The sequence below is a fragment of the Marmota flaviventris genome, chromosome 7 (assembly GCF_047511675.1).
Source record: "Marmota flaviventris isolate mMarFla1 chromosome 7, mMarFla1.hap1, whole genome shotgun sequence".
In the NCBI taxonomy this organism is placed as follows: Eukaryota; Metazoa; Chordata; class Mammalia; order Rodentia; family Sciuridae; genus Marmota; species Marmota flaviventris.
Window position 1 is genome coordinate 19,913,241 of NC_092504.1, and position 24,669 is coordinate 19,937,909.

Sequence of the window (24,669 nt, forward strand, 5' to 3'; positions counted from 1 at the left end):
CAAACACCTCCCCGCCTCTCATGCCCCACACCCCGCCCACCAGCAAACCCTGTCCCCTGGCCCTTCAGAATATCTGTAGACGCCTTCCCTGACGCGACCCTGTACTGGCCGCTGCCCCCTCTCACTGGGACTCAACTGCTCCCACCCTGCCCTGTCTTCAGTATCTGCTGGGACCCAGGAGGAGGCTCTTCAATCGCAGCCTGGCATGTCCCTCCAAGACTGTCAGCAGTTCCAGCAAAAGCTGAGTCAGGTGGCCTGGTCAGCGCGCGCTTGGCCTTTCTCCATCTGTCCTGCTTTCTGCTCCTGCTGTCCTGGCTTCCCTGCGGTTCCTCTCGCACACCAAGCCTACTTCTCTCTCGGGGCCTTTGTCCTGTGACCTCCTTCTGGAATGTTCTCCCTGATAGCCCCAGGTCTCCTTTGGGAGGCGGTCACTTCACCAGAGAGGCCTTCCCTGGTCTCCCTTAAAACACAGTTTCCCTCAGGGTCCTCCCTCTGGCTCTCCTTCTCTGTTTTATTCTTTCCCATAATACTTTCTCCACTTGCCCCTTTTGTTAGATATTTTATTTTCTTTCCCTCCTACTGAAAGCGAAACTTCACGTGAGCAGGGACTGTTTTGCCTGCTCTGTGTCCTTACTGCCCGGAAACGTGCCTGGTGTAGGTGGGTGGCCAATAAACGCAGTGGGATACGGTGGAGCTGGGGGGATTGTCGCCACATGGATATGATTTTAACACAGGGGCTCCATTTCCCACAGAGTCCAGGCCCCGGCTCGACTACACACACGACTCCAAGTTACTCAACCCTCAGTTGCCTCCTCCATAAAATGGACACGATCAGAGAAGACATTTCAGGGGCCTGGACGGTGCCACGTGGGGCACAGAGGAAGGGCTGAGAGGCACCAAGGACGCCAGGGCTTTCGTTATCATGAGGTCTGGCCTCACACGGGCACCCCACCTGGACTTGGGCTTCTAGTAGGATCAGTCCCAGCTTTCACCCTCAGCCTGGGTCACTTCCTCCTCTCGCCCTGCTCCAGCCGCCTTCCTCCGTGGACCCTGCGCTGGCCTTCCCTGTGTTTCCTCTCCACGTGCCACATGTGGCACCTGGCTAAACGCCTGCCTTTGCTCTTCACTCTCTTCCTCAGGGCACTCTGAGCTCCTGGAGAACAGGGCCTGCCTTCCCCTCCCGGTGCCTAGTCCAAGTTTGGCCCAGAGGACGCCTTCCATCCACACATCAGGGCAGGGGGACTGTCCAGCTGCAGTGCTGGTCTCCAGTCTGCTCACCAGATTCCTCCCAGAAACTCCTGGGAAAATGCCATCCAAATACAGGACTCCAAGATTATACGACGCGTCTGGGTTCCCCATTTCTTCTGCTTTTAACCAGTACTTTGCTGCTTTGGCGTAATTTTTCTTGAATTTGTGGTAATACCATCCCAGGCCATTGACTGCCTGATGCAATCCCTAAATTTTTAGAACAGGAAAGAAATTACTTTTTTTTTTTTTTAAAATAAAATGAAATCTAAAGAGATGCAGAAGCAACTGCTGTGAAACATTCTGCCCAACTTTGAGCAAAACCTTCTCTTTCTCTTTTTTGGGGGCAGATGGCATTAAAGAAAAGCTAAGCGCAAGAAAACATGAGTCCGCCTGAGAGACTTCCCAGGTGGGTTCTGCCGGGCTGCTGCCGGGATTTCAGCCTTCCAGCTCAGCAGTGAGGCTGGCCCCCAAATCACCGCTCAGCGCCTGGGACCCTGAGGCCACGCCCTTGTCTACACTAGCCTCCACTGCCCGGCAGGGTCAGCAGTGCCCTTGAAATTCCTGAGCACCCGACTGTGGCGGGAGACCTGGAACCTGCAGCTGGGAAGGTTTCTAGGTGATCCGCCTGCCCATTCCTCGGCCCTGACACCAACAGCCCCTTGGAGGGACGCAGCTGCTACAGCCCACGTGCAGAGCACTGGTGTTTTGTGACTGCTGGGCTTCCCCATTTCTGGTTGGGCTGAAGCAGAAGGGGTGGGTAGAGAAGGAGGAGGGCCTCAGACCCTGCTGAACTCAGGAGCTGGCGCTGGGGAGGGGCCACTCTAGCCTGGAGCCCTCGTACCTACTGAATGCATCCCATCAAGCACGGGCTGTGCTACACTGCCATGGGAGCCCAGGGGCCTGGTAGGGCCTCCAGCCCACCCAGGAGACCCCTGTGTGCACACCTGGCCAGAGAGTGCACACCTGGCCAGAGAGTGCACACCTGGCCAGAGAGTGCTCTCGTTCCTCTTTCCCACCTGACCCACGAAACCATGAAAACCAACAGCAAAAAACGATGTGAGGGTCAGACAGTGGCCTCGCAGCAGTGGACTTGTGAAGTCAGAGTCTAAGTTGGAACCACATCTCTTTTGACTCCCCTTTCCCCAGTGAAGACCAGGTGTCTCTAAAGAGCAGGTGATAGGGTTCTTGCCTGCAGCCTGGTCAGTCAGCAGGGGCCTAGAAGGCCATGCCTTCCAGTGTTTATGTTGTAACCTGGGGGTCAGGAAGTTCTGGAGAACAAACTAGCAGAGCCCAATGGAGTGGAAGCTCCCTGAGGGCTGGACTTCAGTTTTTATCCCAGGCACAGAGCAGGCACTCAGTACATACCTGCTGAATGAATGGGAGCGCTTTGAATGCCAATGAGAATCAAAAGGGATTCCAAACTCTATGCCCTTAGGAATGGAGAGTGGGGTTTGGACCCATAGGCTACCAAAGTACCCACCCTGAGAGTGCCACTTGGGAATTTCAGGGCCATTGACCCAATCATGGAAGCATTCTTCTTGAGCCTGTGATGAGGTAAGCTCCCAGTAAATACTGCAGAATGTGTTTATGAAGTAGTAGACCAGGTCATAAGTGACAAGAATCTGCTTTGGGATATACCTACAGAAGGGACCCATGGAAATGACTTTTGCAGTTCTTAACTCAAGTGGCCTTAGCTATATTCAGAGATACCTGCCACTGACCAAAAACTTTTCCAAACTGCTCCTCTAGGAATTGGTTTGGGGTTTAGGGGTCCAGAAGAAATTCTGTTTTATTGCTTAGTACTTAGACTTTGCCTAAGTGCATTTACTCGGTTGGATCAACAAGATCTGCCTCTGTGTGACTTCTAATTCCAAAAATCAACTATATGCAACCTTTACCACAGTCCCTGACAAATAGTAGGGCCTTAAGAAATCCTTGCTGAATGAATGAATGAGAATCACAAAGCACTTTGAAGAACATGACTATGCCAGACCTCAAAACTACATTTCCCCAATAAGTTCTGCAAAAAAAAAAAAATCTATTCAAAATAAAGCAGATTAGACTTTAATTCACCACTAGAGACCTGAAGACATGCAAATTTCACACCTGTGAAACCCATCACTATCCCACTTTAGAATATTCTGGAACCAGTACTCTAAATGACCACCATTACGCTCCTGTTCTATTTCTGCCCTATCCTTTCTGTCAGGTCAGGAGCAGGTGTGCACACTGGCAAGTCCCTCTTCTTGGGCCATGTGCCCTCTGAACAACTCCCATTCTGAGGAGAGTCTCTGCAGTGTCTTATTTTGGGCTCCACTTTCCTGCTCTGGGGAACAGGACATTCTGGCCCCGCCCAGGGAAAAGTAAACAGGGATAGAAAGTCAATAAGGTTGCTTCAGGAGTCTTCATAGATAAGGCCATCATTTGCAGCCTTGGGAACAGAGGCACATCCAAGACTCACAAGGGTATAAAGTGTCCTGTCAATGCCAGGTGCAATGGCTCATGCCTATAATCCCAGTAATTTCGGAGGCTGAGGCAGGAAGGTCATAAGTTTAACTCCAGCTTTAGCAACTTAGCAAGAGACCCTAACTCAAAAGAAGAAACAGAAAAAGGGCTGGGGATGCAGCTCGGTAGTAGAGCAACCCGGGGATCAATTCCCAGCACTGAAAAAAAAATCCAATTAAGATGTAGAATTAGAGTGGTTTCTACAAATCTATTAGTTTGCAAATCTGTATGCAGGCTCATGTGAGTGTATGCGTGTGAGTATGCATGCATTGTGTGTGTGTGTGTATGCGTGTGTGTGCGCGCGCGCCTCCTCTCAAGAGCTTTCATAACCTCCTTTCTGTAGTGCTACATAGAATCTGGCTGGTAGCATTAGAGTGAAAAATAGGGACAAAAGCAAAATAATTCCTAAACCTGCTAATAACCTTGGTAAACAGTCCCCTTATCAAAGCCCAAGAAGCCAATGGGAATTGGACAGGACGGGGTTAACCTCCTAAAGAATTATAGACTTTTGGTTTTCCTAATTCATTGGCAGTTTACACCATTCAATTTCAAGGAGCCCCCGCTGCTTGTTATCAGGGCAGCTCATGATTATAATTTTAGCCTTCAAACAAAATCAGCCTGAATTCTATTGACTGGAAGGTGAATTCAGCTTTTGAATCCGACTGTCCCCATTGTGGCTGGATTCTGTTAAGTGCAGCAACTCAAAAATGATGAACTGCTGCAGCCCGGACCCTGGCCACCCCACCTCCAGTAGGATGAGCTGCCTTTTCCCTCAGCCTCTGAACGCAGGGGTGCAGGGTGCACTGCTCCTCCCACAGCTGCCCGAGGTACCTTGAAAGCTGCTTTCTTCATCAGCTCCAAGGCGAGCCGTCTGTTCTTTTTCACTCCTTGACCCTAAACATTGATAAACAGCAATAATCATTCAGGAAAATCAACTATGTGCACTGACAAGCATCACATAAAATACTTACAAATAAACCCCCATCCTAATTAAGAACTCCACCTTAAACATTTCTATGCTCAGCACCGATACGTCTCCATTGCCACCAACACCGCCATCGTCATCATTAGGATTTTGCTCATATTTGTGGAACAGAGGCAGCAAACCTCAACCTTAGCATCGGTACAAAAATCCCCCTTGATCCCCGTGTGAATCATTTTCTCGACACGCCCGGGGTCCTGTCGGGAGAAGCCAGGAATCGGGTTAACTGTGTTTGGTTTCCTGGATGCTTTCCTCCGGGATTATCTAGTATGCCAGCCAGACAAAGCACGTTATCTGGGTTGGACAGTCAAGAGTTGTTGGGCAGTTGCTGGTAGCCTCCTTGGTCCTGGCTCCAGACCCCAGGGTGTGACGCTGTGGCTTCAGAAGCAGCTTGAGAACCTGCTGCGAAGGAGATAGGACCCTGTGAAATTGGTTGCCTCAGAGGCAAACGACAGACACTAACAAGGTTCTTCCAGCAAAATCATGATTTTCCAGAAGAGTTGGTTTATCCTTCTGCAGAGACATGGTCTCTGAGGCTCTTGTTACAAGAAAGGAACTCCGTGGCCCAGGCTGAGGTGTCTGCAAGACCACGTGCAAAGTGGTGGGTCTGAGAGGTCTCTGGGGACACAGGTCTGACAGTGAAGACGCCGGGCACGGGGAGCCAGGTGGCAACGCTGCTGCTCCAAACTCACGGAGAAGTCCAACACCCTCAATCCTCCAGGGGCCTCATGGGGTCTATTACTGTTTGGACCTGGAATGATCTCCCAAAGCTCAAGTGTTGAAAGTCTGAGCCCTAATGCAAACGGTTCAGAGGTGGGGGCTTTCAGGCAATGACTGGATCCTGAAGATTCAATTAATAGGATGATGGATTAATCCACGGATAGCAGAAAGGACGACTGGGAGATGGCATCTAGTTGAAGAAGTAGGTCACCCGAGGCGCGCCATCCTTCTTCCCTCCCTCTGTCTCTCTCTCATCTTTCTGCTTCCCACCTGCCCTGTGCTGAGCGGCATTCCCCCACCATGCCCTTCTGCCATGTTTCTGAGATGGTGTCAGCTGACCATGGATTGAGACCTAGGGAACTGTAAGCCAAAATAAAGCTCTCCTCCTCTAAGTTGTTTTAGTCAGGTATTTTGGTCACAGCCATGCAAAACTGACGAACACAGGGTCCTTCTGGACTCAGACAAAGTCAACAGGGTCACGTGTGAGGTGAACGTGAGAGGCTTTTGCAGGAATGCAGCTATTAGCTCTGTTGAAATGCTTAAGTTCTCGAGCAAATGGAGGCGGCACTAAAAAGTGCTCCTGGGTTGACTAACATGGGCCACCAGAGTCCTGTCATCATGGCAGCCCACCAGAGATGACACTGTCATTCCCACCCAAGAAGCCTCTAAGAGTCACACACTGTGTGAGGCCCAGAGCCAGGGTTTGGACCCGGGCAAGTGAACTTCTGAGTCCAGGCTTGTAACCGTTACTCTTATTTTCTCCTGTACATTTCAGCTCTGTGGTGAGAAAATACAGTGATTCATAATCTCCTGCAGGATACAGGAAACACATAAGGTAGGCTGGACTCTGTATTTTCCAGGACCCCAAATAACATTATGAATGGAACTAAAGGTGAAATTATATGTACCAAGTTTCGACTAGACTTTAACTTACCTACTTAATAAAACTGATGGGCTGAAGCAAAGGAGATGATGGAAATATTTTTCAGAAGTGCACCATTACTTCACTTAATTACAGAAGAAGAGGAAAGAGAAGGACACAGAAGGACGTTTGGAATAACTGGATAGGGAATGGGATAACCTTTTTTTGGACTGCTGGAAGAGTATCAGAAAGGCCAGAATCACAGAATGGCAGAACCTGGTTGAGCTCAAAGCTTATCTTCTTCAATTTTCTGTTTCGAAGGAATAAAAATGGGGCCCAGAGATGCTGGCTTGTGCAAATCTATAAAGTCACAGCCACAATCGCAACCCAGACATTTCAGTTTCTCAGGCAGGATGTTTCCCGTGTACTTGCTATTTAATCAGAAGTGGGATGGCTTCTTGTACAAAGCACTGTGCACAAATCTGAGTAGTATTGGAAATTGTTAAATGTGGGAAATGTCAAGTCCTGGCACAGAGTGAGTCTCAGTAATTATCTACTGGAGGCATCGAAGTAGGACTGTTGCTACAGTCAAAGTCAAGGCTTCATCCTCCTGTGGATACAAATGGGATGCACCTGACTGCCTTGGACTCTCCACAGCTACCATCCTGGTGCCATCTTTGCACACAATGACTTAGGTGCCCCCACACTGCCAAATGTGTCAAGGACACAGCTGTCCTTTACATTTGGAAAACCCATTTTCCACTGGGTTCTTTCACATGGAATACACTGGGAAAAGCCTCTTAGCGAGGTGAAAATCTTCCCTGAGATGCTGATAAAGGGCTTCCTGCCTCCCACCCAGAGATAACTTAGCTAGGATGCAAGAAAACAAAACAACGAAAAAGCTTTCAGGTTTGGGAAATCGGAACCGAGAAAACATGTCACCAGCAGAATCATTTATTTATGTACGTGCCTTTCCTGCTCAATAGCTCCTAGAACAGAAAAAATGTCTGATGCATGCCTTTATCATTTCACAATTTGCACAGTGACCAGTCCCAACTCTGTGGGCAGGTATCTCTCCTCTGTCCTCTGCCCTCCCCTCCAGTGTATGCACCCCCTGGGGCCAGGGATGTGACTCATGCACCCATATGTCCCTCCACCTCGTGCAGAGTCTGGCACTTTGTCAGCCCTGAGTAGATGCCTGCTGAATAAACACATGGATGCATTGGCATATGGCGAAGATTCAAACAATTTCTATGTTGATTTGATGCCTGGAAAGAGAAGGTCCAGGCTCTCAATTTGGAAACCATAACAACCAATAGCATTTCAGGCTTTGATGGGGTTTAGAGGGTAGAAATGTAGCAAAAGTCATGGTTGTTAATCAGTAAGTGTCCACAGCTGTGGTTCTGGAGATGTGCCTCGCCATGTGAATACACGTCCTTGTTCGAAGACACTGGCTTTTAGGGGCAGCTGCATTCTTTGGGCATGGAAATAAGGACCAGGGGTTTCCTTACTACAGCCAAAGTGTTCTGTTTTTCCAAGGTGGGTGAATTTATGACTTTATTTGGGGGTGAAGAGCACAGATTGGGAAGCCAGTCTGCCTGGATCCTTATCCCAGTCCAAAATGTTCATCTGGGCAACCTTGGGTAAGTGACAAAATCTTCCTGTGCCTCTGTTTCCACAAATATAAACTATGATCATAATACACTAAGGCTCCCTTATACACTGTCTGTGAAGATTAAAGGCATTAATTCACCTAAGCGCAATCAATGAGTGTGAACGATTATTCTTTTGTATAAGGTACACACATTTCACAGTTCTCCAAGCTCACTGATCATGTTATCACATTCAATCCATGACCGTGACCTCGTCTCATGAGATGAGATGGTTCCAAGGACATCCATGCTTGCCGAGGTGGGACTGTAACATCTCTGTCGGTCTCCTGGATTCTTCCCAGGCCCTTCTCCTTACTCTTCCACGGGTTCAAAACCAAGATCTTTGTTTTCTTTGGTGGGATTGGTGAGATGGGGCCCCAACCCACACTTTGTTGAAGCAGCAGTTCACTGAGAACGCTGGTGGCCAAGTGCAGCACCCGCTGTCTGGCAGCCCTGCACCAACCCATAAAACGGGGGGGTCTCCCTGGGAAGGCCACAGCTTTTGAAAAGTACAGAGAATCCAGGTGACACATGTAAGATTAACAGTAAAAAATGCAGCCAGCGAAATGCTGTGCCCCTGCCTCTTTCGCCAGTATCCCTCTCCATCAGGAGTGAGGCCGGGGCCGGGGCTAACTGCTTCCACCACAGACTCCAGGTTTGCCTGCTCGACCCTGGAAACTGCTCAGGAAGACGGGCAGTACGACCGCACAATTCCAGGACAGTCTAAGTGGTTCTTACCTTGAACAACACAATGGCATAGTCGTAGATCAACGCGGGATCCTCAGTCTCCAGGGCTCCCTTGGCGTACCACTCGATGGCGGCTTCGGGATTCTTGGTCACACCTTGCTGCCCCCAGAACAGCATCTGGGCCAATCGTTGCTTAAAGACAATAGCAATTTACAACAGTGCATTTCCTGTTTAAATCCTAATGTAAGAGTTAAAAGTGGGGGCAAACCTAGTTTAAAATGTTTTATGTGAAGAACGAGGAATCAGAGAGACACACTCTGTCTTCCAGTGATGGGGGCAGGGCGGGGGGAGAGCCTGAAGGTGGATTTGTATTAATTCAGCCCCCAACAGTGGTGCCTGTGTGTGTGTGTGTGTGTGTGTGTGTGTGTGTGTTTACTGCTGTGTGTGTGTTTGCTGGCACCCAGGGCCAGAGCTGGACAGAACTTGACCCACATTTCACAACTCTCTTTTTCTTGTCTAATACCCACTCCTTTGGGAGGTTCTGCTATCTTTCTGGACCAGTGATCACCATGGAGATGTCTACAAATCTCCACTGCTCCGCGATCCCTCTAGAGCACTGAGCACAGCTCCCGTCCTGTCATCTGTGGATGGATCCACCATCAGAGTCAAGGCTGGGAGCTGTGGAGCAGCGAGACCCTCAAGATCTTTTTAATCTTTCTCCCTGCACCCCCGCCCCTCGTAGAAGTTCACAGAAACTTCTCTGCCAAGAGTTTCTGAAGCAAAGAAGAAAGAAGTATCCCTTGTGAGGGAGGCGATGTCAGTGGAATTTCCAAAATCACACACTGGACTTCTCAGAACTGGGAAGATGCAGCTCAAGGCCAGATGCCAAAGACAGGGGCTGGGTCTGCGGGCAGCCTGGCCCCATGGCTCCCTTCCTGCCTTGGCTCCCTCCTGCTCCGCCTGTCATCTCCTTCTCTTCCCTTTCCCCCCCAGATACTTTCATCTTTCAGCGAAGTATCTGCCGACCTGCTGGGGGATCTGTAGGAGGGCGGGAGGCCCATTCCACAGGAGGCCCTGAGCAGGTGGCTTTGTTAATATCTTTCATTCTCTTTTTTCTTTCCTTTCCCCCTTGCTGCTCCTCTGTCTGCTTAGCAGCCAGGGAGGCTGCTGGGCTCTGGGTGCACTCAGCAAAGGCTGGATCCCTTGGGTAGGAAGGAGGCTCCCTCCCCGTGCAGTCACCTGGCCAGGCTTCTGGGGGGGGTGGGGACAGCACTCTTCACAGTGAAATCTAAGCAAGGAATGAGACAGAGGACCCTGCCCCAGTGTGCTGCCCTTCCTCGCACATCTCACAAGTCCATTTAAAGAACATGAGATGTTTGAGAGACAAGGTCGATCCGTTTGGCTTGACACACCGTAATGATTTTCTATTGTTCTTCCAGCTGAATACATGGCCTTCTTTTCAAAGCCCATCTAGTTTCTCCTGAACCCAAGATGCTTCCTTGTTTTCTATCTGATGCATCCAAAATATCTGAAAGGAACCTGCAGGGCTGCTCACAAAGACTGTGGTGCTCTCCTTCTGGGTGGCCACTAGGACGGTACTCTGTCCCACCTGACGTCAGGAGCAGCCATGTGACTTGCTTTGCCAGTGAAACATCAGTCGTGACCTGTGCCACTTCTAAGCAGAGGCCTTAGGAGCCAGCCTGGGACACACCATGGCGTGGCCCTGCTGCAACGGCTTTGGAAGCATATGTGGAAAAGCCTTGGTCAGCCTGGGCTCCAAGGGACTGTGAGAGCAGAGCCCTGGCCAGGCCCCGCTGGACAAGAAATCCTGTGTTGTGAGCCAGAGATACACTGGGTTGTTTCAAGTCCCGGAGGTTTGAGAGGTTTTGATGGCCTGATCCACCTCGGCCAGTGGGATGTCTGAGACGGGGGAGCGTTTTACCTGGGCTGCTGCGTTGCCTCGCGAGGCTTCGTGCTTCAGCCACATGAAGACGTCCCCATCTTCTTTGGTTTGCACCTTGAGTATTTCATCATCTTTTAGTCTAATGGTTTCAACATATGCCTAAAAGGAAGGAAGGAAAGAATAAGGGAAGGAAGGAAGGGAGGGAGGGAGGGAGGAAGGAAGGAAAGACGGACAGGCAGACAAACCCATATGCTATGGGCATGCAAAAGACCTGAGGGTAGTTTTAAGGCAGCAGTCAGTTGCTCCAGCACAAACTACGTGAATAACCGAAACAGGAGGCGGCCCACCATGCCCCAAGACCACATTCTTTTTAAACAAACGTATTCTGTCTCACTTCGCCACACGCGTGTGTGCTCCTATCAAAGTGTTTGCACTGAGAGGCCGGATTTTTTTCCGCTTCCACTTCTAATATTCAAGCTTGTTTGGCAGTCCATCTGGTAGCACAGATTTCAGAGCCAGAAATCACACACACACACACACACACACACAGCCTCAAAAAAGGTAGATCAATATTTTCTGAATATGACCTTAGTTTTTAATCCCAAAGTATTACTCTCCTGCATGACGAACCCTTTTTATTTTCAGGCTCAGCTTCAAGTATCTTTGGGCTATTTCCCAAAATCTGAAAATCTACTCTGAAAAGAAGAAGGCATGTTAATTCTCAGAATTGGAGAAAGAATGTTCTGGAGGCTCTACAGATGGACCCAAAGGGAGAGTTCACGAAGTGTTTTGAATTTGCACACAGCCTTTGAAGAAAATAAGATTCATCTTGATGCATGAATTTTGGCTGTTCATTAGAAGTCTGGTCCCATTGTTCCAGGCTCCCCCCCACCCCCCGCCCCCCTCAGGATGACCCTGGGCCAGTGCCAGGGGGGGATCCTGAAGAGCACTTCCATGCCCAGCACTTGCCGCAGGCAGGTGCCCAGGGGCCCAGGCCTGGTTTCCCTTCTGACTTCGTTGGTAGTTTAGGAAATACGCAGAGTCCCTGACTCTGGGCCACAGCCCCAGTCCTTCTGTGTCTCCCAGCGGCTCCTGCACTGTGCCTGTGGAGGCAGGTCTCCTTCAGGGCATCAGAGCTCTATCTGGCTTACTCTTTGCCAAGTGACCAGTGTGTGCAGAGGGTGCAGCCTGAGTGCCCTTCAGCTAAAGCTCCAAGGGACACTCTGTTCTCTGCGATGAGCCTGAAATCAGGCAAAAGCTCGAGGAATTCCCTAATAAGGGATTCTCAATGGGAGGGTTTTCGTTCATCTGGAGAACTTGGGTGTTCTGATTTTTCGATTTCTTTTTCTTCTTGTTTTATTTCCTCCTCCTCCTCCTCCTCCTCCTCCTCCTCCTCCTTGCCATAGGACTTGAATGAAAGAAATAACACGGGAAGACACTGGTTCTGCCCTACAGGGAGGCTCATACCCTCAGGTCTTCCTGCCCATCTCTGGCATTGATGACGTATATCAGAACCTGCCTTACGGCCTGCTTGGCACTGTGCCGACTACTTGCCCAGGTGGATGCATCGAATCTTTGTAACCTGGTAAGACAGTCACTCTGGATGTCCCCATCTCACACATGTGGACACTGAAGCCCAGGGAGGTTAACTAACTTGCCTGAGATCATATATTCAGTTCTTAGATTTAGGAGTTTGGATCCACGTTGCCCCACACTCTGCACCTGGCCTTGGTATTCTGTAAGGAAGAAGCAAGTGGCGGCTTTCACTGTCTCCCAGGTACCTAAGGAACTCCACTGAACTGGGCTGTGGGAGTCTGGGAAGAGACCGTGTCTCCAGGGGGCCCCAGAAGCCATGCGTCACTGTGAAGAAGGAACACGTTTGTCTTTTGTATCCCTGACCCAGCCCTTGCACTCTTCTGGGTGGTGCCATTGGGCTTTGCAGCAAGGTAGGGCCATTAGGAGCACTCTTAAACATGTGACATAGGGGACTTGAATTCTAACTCACCACCAACTACTGAAGACCTGGGCCAGTTGCTTTATTTATCTGATACTCATGTTCTGCACCCATAAAATGTAGCTTAGCATGGCACCTGCTATGTCAAAAGCACTCAGCCTACTAACCATTAAGTTTTACACTGCAAACAGAAAGACTTGGCTTCAAATCAAGGCTCCACAAATTATTTGTGGTGTGACATTGGGAAAGTTTTTTAGTATCTCTGCATCTCAGTTGCCTCTTCCATAAAATGGGAATAATATATTGAGCTTATAGGTTAGCATGAAGATTGAGTGAGAAAGTTCATGTGTGAGCTCAGCCGCTCCCGGGTGCAGGGCCTGCTCTTACTAACCAGAAACATCATTTTTAGGGCCTTGTTCACTCTAAAGTGAGAAGCGCTGACAGCAGTTAAGAATGTCAGCCTTCCTATTGGTATTTGCAGTTTTGTACAGCTCAAAGCCTTATTTTGTGGGGATGAAGATCTACATAGGGAATTTTGTGCTTAGAAAATGGAAGGAATAGAACTTGGGGAGAGAGTGGAAGGTTCTTTTGTGGCCATTTATAAAATCAATGTCTCCAGAATGAGCACGGAGGTTCACATCTTATATTGCAGGGTTGAAACCTGCTGCCACGTCCCCGGAGGCCCAAAGTCTGGAAACTCTGCAATCCTCAGACCACCCTGGGCCACACGCCGGAGCAGGCGCCAGGCTGTCCTGGAGATGCTGGTGCTCAGGGCTTTACCGCCTTGCCCTCTCTCAGCCTGCAGGCTGCCATCACTGATTTCAGGAAAATCCAGACGGGGGAGGGTAAAGGAAGGGAGCAGAGAGGGAGGGAGAAAGGAGAGAGAGACAGGGGAGAGAGAGAGGGAGGAGGAAGAGGGAAGACAGGAAGACAGAAGAGGCCAGGAAGATGAAAACCCTCCAGATGTGGAGCTGGAGAGGCTCTCAGCAGCCTCATGTTTTCCAGAAGCATCTGCCTTCTGCAGGCTTGTGAAATATAATGGCTCTGCCGGCACTCCCAGGAGCACTGAGCAGCTGGCAAGAGGAACGGGCGGTTTCATAGCCTCCACTTAACCTGCCTGCCTCTGCTACCTCCCTTCAGAGCCCATCAGAACTGCCACAAAGAACCTGCCTTTTGAAGAGCTGAAAATCAGCTGCATGTTGGACTCCCAGTAGGACCGTGTGTTTTCTTTGTTGAAATTTAACATTTTAGTACTTTTAAAGTAAAGATGGGGAAGTATCAACTGTAACTGAAAAGAGACAGAGAAACAAGATTCCCCAAATGTGGGATGTCAAGAGACGCAGGGTTTAAAGCCACGTGCTGTGGGCACCCACCGTCTGTGATGAAGCCCTTGTCACATCTGAAGGCGCTGGCATCAACAAGACACAGTTGTCACTAGCTATTCATCCCTGGATGAGCTCTGCCCTCACACCCCTTCCATCATTCCATCAAGGTAAACACTGAGAGCCAACTGCACGTCCATCAGCGTGTGGCTCTAGGGTCACCAAGGAGAACAGACAAGGTCCCTACCTTGAGAGCTTATGGTCTGAGAGGGAGCCATCTCTGTAACCCTGGGCACAGGAGCCATGACAGACATGGGCTGGGCTCTGTGGTGACATTGCAAAAGGAAGATCCAGGGAGGAAGAGGTGACAGGTGTGCCACTATAAAGGGGGAGGTCCCCAGGGGAAACAGGGCGTGGAGAGAGGAGGAGCCGGGCAAGGCCAGGGGGCAGGAGCACCACAGTGTGGCCAAGATTTGCTATTGCCAGAGCTGGGGCCAAGCCAGGGTGGTTAAGAGCTGAGGATATGGAAGAAGAGGGTGGAGGCATGTCGATGTGCTCTGTGACCAGCTAGCTGGACTTGGTTCTCCGGGGTCAGCGCTTCTGAACCCTGGCTACACGCTGCACCCACCTGAGGAGCTTTAAATACAAATACTTGCAATCATCCCTCAGGAGCCAAAGGGGGTTTGTTTTGCATATAACCTAGGCACATCCCCCACATAGTTTCAATCATCTCTCTATTACTTTTCATACTTCATACATTGAAAATGCTATGAAAATGGCCATTAGACTGGCTCGTTTAGGGAATAATGACAAGGGGAAAAGTCTGCACATGGTCAGTACAGACACAGTTTGGTTTTTTCTTTTTTTCTTTCCAAATATTTTCAGTCTGTGGTTGGTTGAAGCCGAGGGTATGGAACCTATAGCTATGGAGGGTTGGGGGGTCACCAGCACTCCTGGGCCCTGCCCCTGTTGCTGCATTGAGACCCTGGGGTGGAGCCTATGCACAGGTGTTCTCTGAACCCCTGCTGATTCTGACACTCAGCCAGGTAGAGAACATCCTCAGTCCCTTGTGAGAACAGTGGGAAGGGTCAAGATGACCGGAAGACCAGAGAGGAGGCGTGTTCTCTCCTGTGGTTGCCACACACTGGGTGATTTACCAACAAAAACTTATTTTCCCACAGCTCTAGAGCCTGGAAGCCCAAGATCAAGGTGTTGGCAGGTCTGATTTCTTCCAAGGAGGCTCTCTGTGGTTTGCATATGGCTGTCTTTTCTCAGTGACCCAGCACAGCTGTCCCTCTGCACTGTCTGTGTCCTAATATCGTCCTAAAAGGACATCATTCCTATGCAATTAGGGCTCATCCTAATGGCCTCATCTAAAAGCATCACCTCTTTAAATATCTTATCTTTAAGCATAATTCCATTTGCGGATGCTGGGGATTGGAACCTCAGCATACGGATTTTTTTTTTTTTTTTTGTGGTTCTGGGGATAGAACCCAGGGCCTAGCAAATGCTAGACAAGTGCTCTACCACTGAGCTACATCCCCAGCCATCATATGGGTTTTGAGGGGACACAATTCAACACATAGGAGATGGTGGCTGTTGTAGCAGCTCAGTGGAGAGAGGATGAAGGACAAAATCAGGCTGTGGCAGCAGGGATGGAGACAGGGAGGAGAGAGAAACTGGCATGTAGAGCTGTTGGGGGTTGTTGACGGACAGGATGATGGGGCATCAGAGACGATGCCCCAGTTTCAAGTATAGACCATGGTGCCACCAGAGGAGGTGCTGCAAGGGGTGGGAAGGAGGAGGAGGAGGAGGCTTCCTTTGTGACGCCTCTGACTGCAGACAGGGACATGTAAGAAAAGCCTCAGCTGGAGACGAAGGGTGGAGTGTCATCAGCACTCAGACAGTCGGTATAGAGAACCCCTGTCCCCCCACCACCCAGAAAATGCAGAGGGAACAGGAAGCCACCATCAAGCCTGGAGGGAAAGCAACTTCTAAGGAGTGGGCAGAATAGGAGGAACTCATTCACGACGTGAGCCACAAAAGCAAACAAACAGAAACACTAGCCATGTTCTTTCTGTTTAATCTGAAGCCGAGTCCCACTAAATCATAAAGAAGTGACATGGAGCGAGAGCCCTAATAAAGAAGATGAAATGATGTGAACCACACATTACATAAAAGAGAAAATGAAACAAGAATCAAGGAGGGAGTTATTGACAGATCCTTGGTTTGTTAATTAGAGGTCTGGCTTTCTATAGCTCCTCATTTGCTACATTATGCTGGTGAATTAATAGATGTCTCAACAAAAGGACATTTAAATCAATGTATGACACCTGCTTAAATTCTCAAGAAGCCATTAATTACACATTCTTAAGAAAATGAGCTATGACACAACTCTTCTAAGTGTATAATTCCTATCTGAGATCCTTAATCATACGACTTTTCAGCTGCAAGATGGATCTTTTCTCTGGTTCTAACCAATTAAACATTTTCTTTCATAATCATAACATTTCATATGCCAAATCTTCAAAAGAAAAGGAGCTTGTTAGCAACATACCATTTCCCGTTGCTAATTTATGCTGAATTAGAATTCTTTAAAGTATAATATAAAAAAAAGTATAACATGAGACATATAGGGCACTATTAACACATCCTGGCTCTATGGAAAGACAAAGGAAATGTTATTTTTGGAGCCTGGTTTTGTAAAAATGTCTTTTTTCAGGGTGATTCTTTTAAGATACTTTATTAATAAGTTAATTCTTATTGAATGGAGGTCAAATTTTGCACATGGTTTGTGTACACTGAAAGAATATTCAGTACAAATAATAAGGGGGTGTGAGTTTATTCAGCAGGAATCATTTTCTAAAGGAATTAAAATGTCTCCATAGACGGGCTTTGGTGGTTATAGCTTCACTCATGTTTAATGTTCACTGACAGCACATATCTTTGAGTTGTTTATTTCATAACCGTACAGTGGCCTCTATGGATTTCTTTTACGAAAACCATCCATTCCCAAATATCAAAGCATGCATTTTTTGCACTTTGGGTTTCTGGTACAACCCAGCAGCGCAGCTGGGGACCCAGTGTTCTGATTCTCAGTTACCCACTAGCCCAAGATTCGCCATCCTGACCCTCAGGCCTGCTCACCAAGCAGGGGAAAAGCAAGTTATGACACAGATCACAGCCAAATCCTGCCACACGGTTATGTACCGTCCCTGCCTGCACAAGCCCAGGCACCCCGTTCTGTTTCATATTCCTGTGGCAGAGTAGAGTAATTGCAAGGACTGTCTAGGCAAAGTCAAAAATATTTACTATCTGGCTCTTTAGAGGAAAAAAAAAAAAAAAAAAAATATATATATATATATATATATATATATATATATATATATATATATATATATATCACACTTCCCAACTCGAGCAGCTCATGTGCTGTGACCCTGAAGCCAACCTCCTGTCTGCTGTCCCATGACGCAGGCTGGTGTCATCAGGCCCGAGCTCTCCTTTTGTCCCTTACTACTTTGAGCCTGTTAGGTCTGGAGACGATCCCTCTGTCAGTCTAATCTAACACGTGGCTTTGTTTGGTTTTGGCAGATGTGAGCCACTGATTTCTTTGCCCAATGAGTCAATAAGATTTGGAAGCCTGCAAAATGAGGGGCTGGAGTTGGTGCCCCCTCCTCTAGTCCTTAGTCCAGGATAGGACAAAGTCATCAAACATCACCTGCTGTTGACGGTCACCCAGGAGCACGGGGCCAACGAGGTTCATGTGATGGAGACAGACATTTCTCAAGTGTGTAGCACTGGGAGCCTGGCTGGGTGTGGCACTGACGTCTGTGTATCGTAGTCCCTGCTTGCTCACTGCATTATTGATAAGCACCCCAGGAGATTAGTGCCTCTCACAGTTGGACTCAGTCCTTCCTAACATCTCCAGACCTTGCCATTGCACACAGTTTTGGGAGAAAGACAAGAGGCTTATGCTCCTAATGCACTTTTTTTGTTTGTTTTTGCAAAATCCAAATCTGTCCAGGGCCAAATCTCCCCTGCACATACCAATCTACCCACTCATGGAAAGTTTCCTGTGTACGGACGTGGACTGTACATCCTGAGAACAGAGTCAGAAAATGTAAAATAGAGAGGGCAAGAAAGCTTCTCTCTTCATTTGATCATGCTCGCTCACCCTCTGAGACAAGAAAAAACCCTTTATAGATAGTTCAGAAACACTGGTAAACAGCTCCCTCACATTTCCACCCATCCCAGGTACCTGGTCTCCTTGCAGCGTGTGCTGGTCAAGGGGTGTCTTCGTGGCAATATTGCTGTAGTAGGCATACGACAGTTCCCAGTCCAGGGGGTAGCTGTCAATACCCTGGTAGTGCTTGTACCCAAGATTCATTGCAGACAGTCTCTCGCTGCCCTGGCCTCCAACCAAGCTATACAGCATGCCCTGTTAGGGAAATTGGCAAAGTGTTCACAAGATTGAGGACAGGCTTGTAAAATCCTAATGCTGAAAGGTCATCCAGCTCAATCCCTATATATGATCCTGCCACTTCAGAAATTGTGAACTTGCCTTTGAAAAAAGTCCGTCTCTAGTAAATCAACTAACCCAGACCTCTTATGGCTTACAAATCCACAGCTGTCATCCTTCCTAACATCTAGTATCTTAAAATGAGAAATGGGGACCTTCCTGAATTCCTTCAGGACTTTCTTGCCTCTCAGCCAACTGGTCTAAAGACCCCTGTGCTGCTTCAGCTGCATTCCCTGTGAACACGTGCTCTGAATGTGGGCACACACCCCAGCCCCCACTCTCAGAGTGTCTTTATAGGCTGGCTGGTCCAACAAGGTCATTTCCTATTTGAGGAGATAGAGACCTAGCAAGGTAGAGCACCCAGCCACTGAGTGGCACAGAGAAAGCTAGAATTTTCTACATTCGTCCACCTTTGTGGGGACGGCTTCAGGGACTCAGGGAAACATTCTATTGATCAGGAGCATCTATAAACCAGAGGCATTGCAAACGAGTCATTGAAAAGGAACAAGGAGCCGTCTGAGTGTGTGTAAGAGGATGGGTTTCCCCAAATCAGGGACAATCACGTGTGCCAACATGAAGATTAAAGGTGACCAGGGAGCATTTAGCGCTCTTTCTTAATTTCTCTCTCTCTCTCTCTCTCTCTCTCCTTTTTTGAGATCTCTCTGTATTGCTGAGGCTGGCCTCAAACTCTATCCTCCTGTTTCAGCCTCCTGAGTAGCTGGGACTATTGGTGTGTCCTGGACTCAGTCACATATTTTTGCGATGATGGATTTTATCTGTCAATTTGTCCAAGCAATAGGGTCCCAGTTTATAGGTTATTTCTGGGTGTGTCTGAGGGTGTTTCCAGTGCGGTGGACTGAGCACAGCAGATGGCCTCCCAGTGTGGGTGGTCCTCATCCAATCCCTTGAGATCCTAAATAAAACCAAAAGGCAGAGGAAGAGGAATTGTCTCTTTTTGCTTCCTGCCTGTCTGTGTGAGCTGGGACATTGGGCTTTTCCTGTCCTTGAACTGGAATTTACACCATCAGCATCCCTAGTCCGCTCTGGCCTTCAGGCTTGGGCTGGAAATATACCACCAGCCAATATGAGCCAATTCTTCATAATAAATCCTTCCTATATATATAATCCCATTGGTTCTGTTTCTCTGGAGAACCCTGACTAATACACTTATGAAAATGTGACTTTAAATGTTAGGCAAGTTGCATAATCAATTTGGATTCCAAAACCCCAAACAAAACTGTCTGGGATGGCATTTATTTTGATGGTAGAAAGCTGGATGTGACAATGCTTTGCTTAGAGACCTAAATGACTTCTCTTAGCAGAGAAGGAATATGGGATAATGGTCTCACCCTCAGAGTAGTCACGCTCATGGGGGAAGAGGACACTGTTTTTTGAAGGAATGGGATTCTGGAAAGCACGGATCAGTGTGCTCCCAGCGCCGTGTGCAGAATGACACAGAGGGCTCTTTTCCACTCCCTGAAAGCAGGGCATCCTGTGTTTACGCAGCCCCACGACCCTTCTCCTGGGCGTAAAGGTCTTTAAAGCACTCCAAGGAGGTGCGACACGTCCGGTTCTGGCCAGGGTGCTGTTCTGCAGACACAACACAGGTGGCCGATGCTCCTGGAACCCACGAGATGCTCACCTGCAGCTGGTCCCGAGGCACACTTAATCCAGTTTCATAGAAGACTGCGAGGTAGTAGGATGCTTTATGGTATCCGCAGCAGCTGGAATCCATCAGAAAGGGGGCGACCGAGCTAATTTGGTGAAGACCATCAGAGCTGGAGAGCCTCTTTACAGCCTTCTCGAATATCCTCCTACCGATTTCTAACACAGACTCGCTCTGGCTCCTTGGCCCTGTAAATAACACAATTCACAGCACACGGAATTAATTACCATGGGATCAACAGGGCTTTAGAAAGAAGAGAGAAAAACCAATTAAATCACCTGAGTTATCGATACGGCGGGTTCCACAGTATCTTGAAATATACCACCTTCCAGGGAGGTAGATGAAACCCTTTAGGGATGCCCGGGCGTCATTCTGTAAATAGCTTTTTCTTTGGCACTAAATGACAGCCTAGTCTCCTGGGGAAAGGATGGGCCTCACAGAGCTCAGCGAGTGCCTCAAGAGGGTAATTTACCCGGTGTAATTCACCACCCAATCAGGACTACTGCAACTTCCACAGAGACGCTTTCGTTCTAAGACTCTCTGAAGAAGAATGTGTTTTATCCCAGAAATAGTTCTTAGGTATTGCTCTAAAAATCTGAGCCAATGAACCTGATTTTGACACCTCCTGCCTGCCTTTGGCCTCCTGTTCCTCTTGTGGGTCTCTGAACACAAAACAACGGGCAACTTTCATGGGGGGACTTCTAGCCTGCCAGCAGAGAGGTGTGTCCTGTGTCCTGTGCAGATTGTCACTGGATCCCTACAACCTTAGGAGGTCTGTGCTATTATTAGCCTCCTGGGTTTTCTCTGGAACAAGGCTCCCAAGAACACTGAGGCCTAGAGAAGTGAACGTGACCATTTGTATATGGGACTTGGGCATATAAGACACTTGTTACTTGGTCTAGTAACTTGTCTAAAGTTACCAAGGGATTGAGGTTGAGCCCACCCTTGAACCCAGCTTTGCAGGTCACTAAGGCCTGAATTCTCAGTCAATCTGCTGCATTCACCCCCTGACAGGCAGGCAGCAACTTGTCACTGTGAATAGACACATGTCACTCAACTGCCCTGAGCCATGATGCTTCATTTTATAGAATTCTCCCCTAAATCTACAAGCAGACCAGCATCTAAGCCCAAATGAGCAAGTCTGAAGGTCCTATAATGTAACTGTTAGAGTCTTCTAAAATCAATCCACATTAATCAGCCAACAAATATGCCCTTTCTAGGACAGGTAAGGCGCTGTTCCAGATGCCATGTTACAAAGGTAACACAGGATTGCACAGATGTTATGTACGTATAACTTAGGACTTAATTACATGTAAATAATGTCAACCTGAATGTGAAGCTAAATGTCAAGACTAAAATTTCACCTTCCTAAGAACTGTTACATTCAACATTCTTATTTTCTTCATCCTATCCAAAATAAAAGTTATTAAAAAGCAAGTTTCAGAAGGCAGCAAGAGACCCCCCTCTTCTCAGCCCTCCATCAGGGAACGGGCAGAGGTGTCCACATGGGAAGGCTTGGCATGGGGTTTATTTCTGGGCAACTCACTTGCAGAGGTCTATGCTCAAAGCAGAGGTCAGAATCAGCAAGGTCCAGGGTGACACTGTGAAAGCTGATACATTGTTTACGAGCTGGTGCTGGTCCCTGTGGGCAGGGTGGGCTGGCTGTCCCTGAGAGGGGACAATGTACCTGCACTGGCAGTCCCTCGAGCTGTGGTGTCTCCCCTCCACCGCTGTGCTTTGTCTCCCTTGATCCCAAGCACCCAGAACATAAAAGGCTGAAAAAAAATTATCTTACTGAACAAACAGTCGACCCATTTCCTACATCTTTTTTTAAATAGCTGCTTTTTGCGAGAAAAATCAAACCATGCAGATTTGTATAAAATAAAAACAGAAGTGCCCTCTTCCCCAATCTTTCTTTAACAGTGAAGATAAAAGCTTGGTATGTATGCTTTGAGACATTTCCTTTTAGCATATACAATAATTCATACGTACATTCATTTACATACATTCATATACATTTTCTTTCCCAAAATGGCATATTATGCTATTATGAATTCCAACTCGCAACTTTTTTAAAAAAAACGAACTCTACATTATTATTATACAGTTGTCAGAAGCTCATTTTTTCTAATGTCTCAATAGAACAGTCATCCCGTGCTCGCCACGGGTGACTGCTTCAGGACTTCTGCAGGTACTAAAATTCTTGGGGGCCCAAGTCCCACATACAAAGTGGTCTAGTGTCTGCCTTTAACCTACAACCTCTTCCTGTACATTTTTAATCATTTTAGGATTACTTATAATGCCTAATACAATGTAATTGCTATGTAAATACTGGTTACTCTGTATTGTTTAAGGACTAATGACAAGGAAGAAATGTCCGTGTTTATTATTATTCTTTCCTGAGGCCCTTTTTCCCACCCACTCAATGCTGGAGGATAGAACCCAGGGCCTTATGCATGCATGTTAGGCAAGTGCTTTGCCACCAAGCTACTTCCCCAGCCTTCTATTCTTATTTTTGTGGGTGCATGGATCAAGCTGCAGATGCCGAACCCACAGGCACAGAGGGGCAACTGTCTTGCATTTGGAGCTGTACCATTTCCCAAGCAGTTGTCTATTTTTAGACTCTTGGGCTGCTTCCAGTGGTCTTGCTCTGAGCAACAGCATGGCGGTGGACATCCTCGTTCGCCTGCGTTCGCCTGTTGGGATATATCTGAATGATAACAGCCTTTCCCATCAGGAGTCTGGGGATTGTTTTGGATTTTCTTTGTGTAGTTGAGGTAGGAATCCCACCCTCCTCGACCATTAGCCGCCTTCTCCTCTGGATTCAATATGCACCGTAGCGTTCAGACAGGGTTGCAGCATAAATTCTACTGCTACTTATTCATATATTTACTTTTAAATATGTTCTCATTTCAGGTGCCCCTCTGTGCACAATCTCAGCAAAGCAGCATTAACATTTTGTTAACGATTCATTCCTGCCTCACCTGCTTTGCCAAATGCCTACCTAAGAAGATGGGTTTTGCCTGAGTACACACAGATCTGAGCTTTGTGGGCTCAGAGGAGGGAAGAGACTCTAAACAAATGAAGCTCCACATAAAACACTTGCCCTGCTGACCCCTGGCTTGGAATTCCAGAAATCATTAACAGGGCTGCCCAGGAACCTGGGATCCCTGGAAAATAAGGAACCAAATCAAATCCTTCACAGCGCTCAGCGAAAAACTTTGCGGACTGAAACATGGGCAGATTGTAAGGGCTCCATTATTTCTTTTGTATATTATAATTCTTAACTCCCCCCAAAATATTGCAATCACTTTTTGTCTGCATAAGAATCTAAACAACTTTCTGCACCAGTGACTATAATAGAAACTAATAATTCTAAGGTAAAATTGCTCATTTCACACATTTGTTAAAGTTTAAGTTCCAACTGTTGCCGAAAATCAAAGCTGTGATGTCTTTGGTGATATTGTGAAACTGGCGATTTTAAAGTCAGTTTAATGAAACTGTTAATTTCACCCATCTGGTTTAGCATATGCATTTTTTTTTTAGCGGATCTGCAACTAAAACATGCCTTGTTTATACAGATTAATGGGGGTAACGAAGAAACAAACAAACCACATAGGAGCCATTTCCCCATGCTCTGTCTCCCTGTACTAGAAGCTAAGGGACAAAAGTCACAGCCACCTTGAATTCACCTCTAGTATTTTCCCAGGGGCATAGCATCATTTATTTTGCCTTTTTTTTTCTTTTTGACAATAATGGCATAAGGTCCCCATTTGTGTGCTCATCATTAGAAGAGGCAAGAAGCAAACTATGAGAAGGTGGCCACTTGCCGAGGGCCCCGGTGCTGGAGCCAGCATCTGATTGAGAATTCAGAAGGAGAAAGGCACCCTCGTTTCCTGTGAGAGGGGACAGGGACATCAATAGGAAAGTCATTTTTAGTTTCAAGCTTCCGAAAGGCACACTGCATCCAAAGTAGAAGTTCGAAAGACAGAAAAAAAGGAAAAGGAGAGAATGTCACTAAGCCATTAGAAGGAGTGTTCATCAAGTTTACTGATTGAAACACACAGCGCGTCCCTGGTTTGCATTCTGATTCAGTGAGCCCCAGGGGCTCCCCAAGCTTTAGGGGCTGGTTTATCTCTCTCTCTGGTACCTTTCAGCACTGTGTAAACTTCCTGATCTCATACGAGTAATCTCCCTCTGTCCCTCTCTCCTTGTCCTCCTTCCTTCCTCCATCTCTCTCTCTCTCCTTCAGGTTATTCTCTGGGTTGGAAAATCAGAGCTCATTCTTTGTGTTGCCCCTCCCCCACCCCCCGTGTATTTTTTAAAAACTAAAAAATTTATGCTTTAAAAAAATAATAAAGATGCTGGTTCTTCAACAAACACAAGTGAAACTACTCTTAAAAGAAAACAGTGTCCTGGTGTTATTCCACAACATCATTGCATTTTGACCACATCCATGCTTGCATTATAGGGTCTCCAAATAAACGCTGCGGTCCTTGGCAAAAAATGAAATGGAAAACAAAGTAGCGTTTTGCTAGTGAAGCCGGTAACTACTGGGCACCTCATGTGGGGACACCTCTTCCCTACATCAGCACTCCAAAGCCTGGGGCAGGAGGCAGCAGTGGCCCCAAAAGAACCAGGCAGAT

The 24,669-nt window shown here is 47.7% G+C and overlaps 1 protein-coding gene across 2 annotated transcripts in view; it reads right to left on the reverse strand.

Annotated features, from left to right (window-relative positions):
- The window catches only part of Sel1l3 (SEL1L family member 3), a 99,540-nt gene that overhangs the window by 27,912 nt on the left and 46,959 nt on the right, over window positions 1-24,669 (reverse strand). For both annotated transcript variants that reach the window (XM_027939003.3, XM_071614199.1), the window contains 6 exons: window positions 20,000-20,211; window positions 18,097-18,276; window positions 10,599-10,718; window positions 8,708-8,848; window positions 4,585-4,647; window positions 1,279-1,455 (listed from right to left, as the gene is read on the reverse strand). In XM_027939003.3, the coding sequence (XP_027794804.2) occupies window positions 1,279-1,455; window positions 4,585-4,647; window positions 8,708-8,848; window positions 10,599-10,718; window positions 18,097-18,276; window positions 20,000-20,211 (893 nt within the window). The remainder of the gene's footprint in view (window positions 1-1,278; window positions 1,456-4,584; window positions 4,648-8,707; window positions 8,849-10,598; window positions 10,719-18,096; window positions 18,277-19,999; window positions 20,212-24,669) is intronic.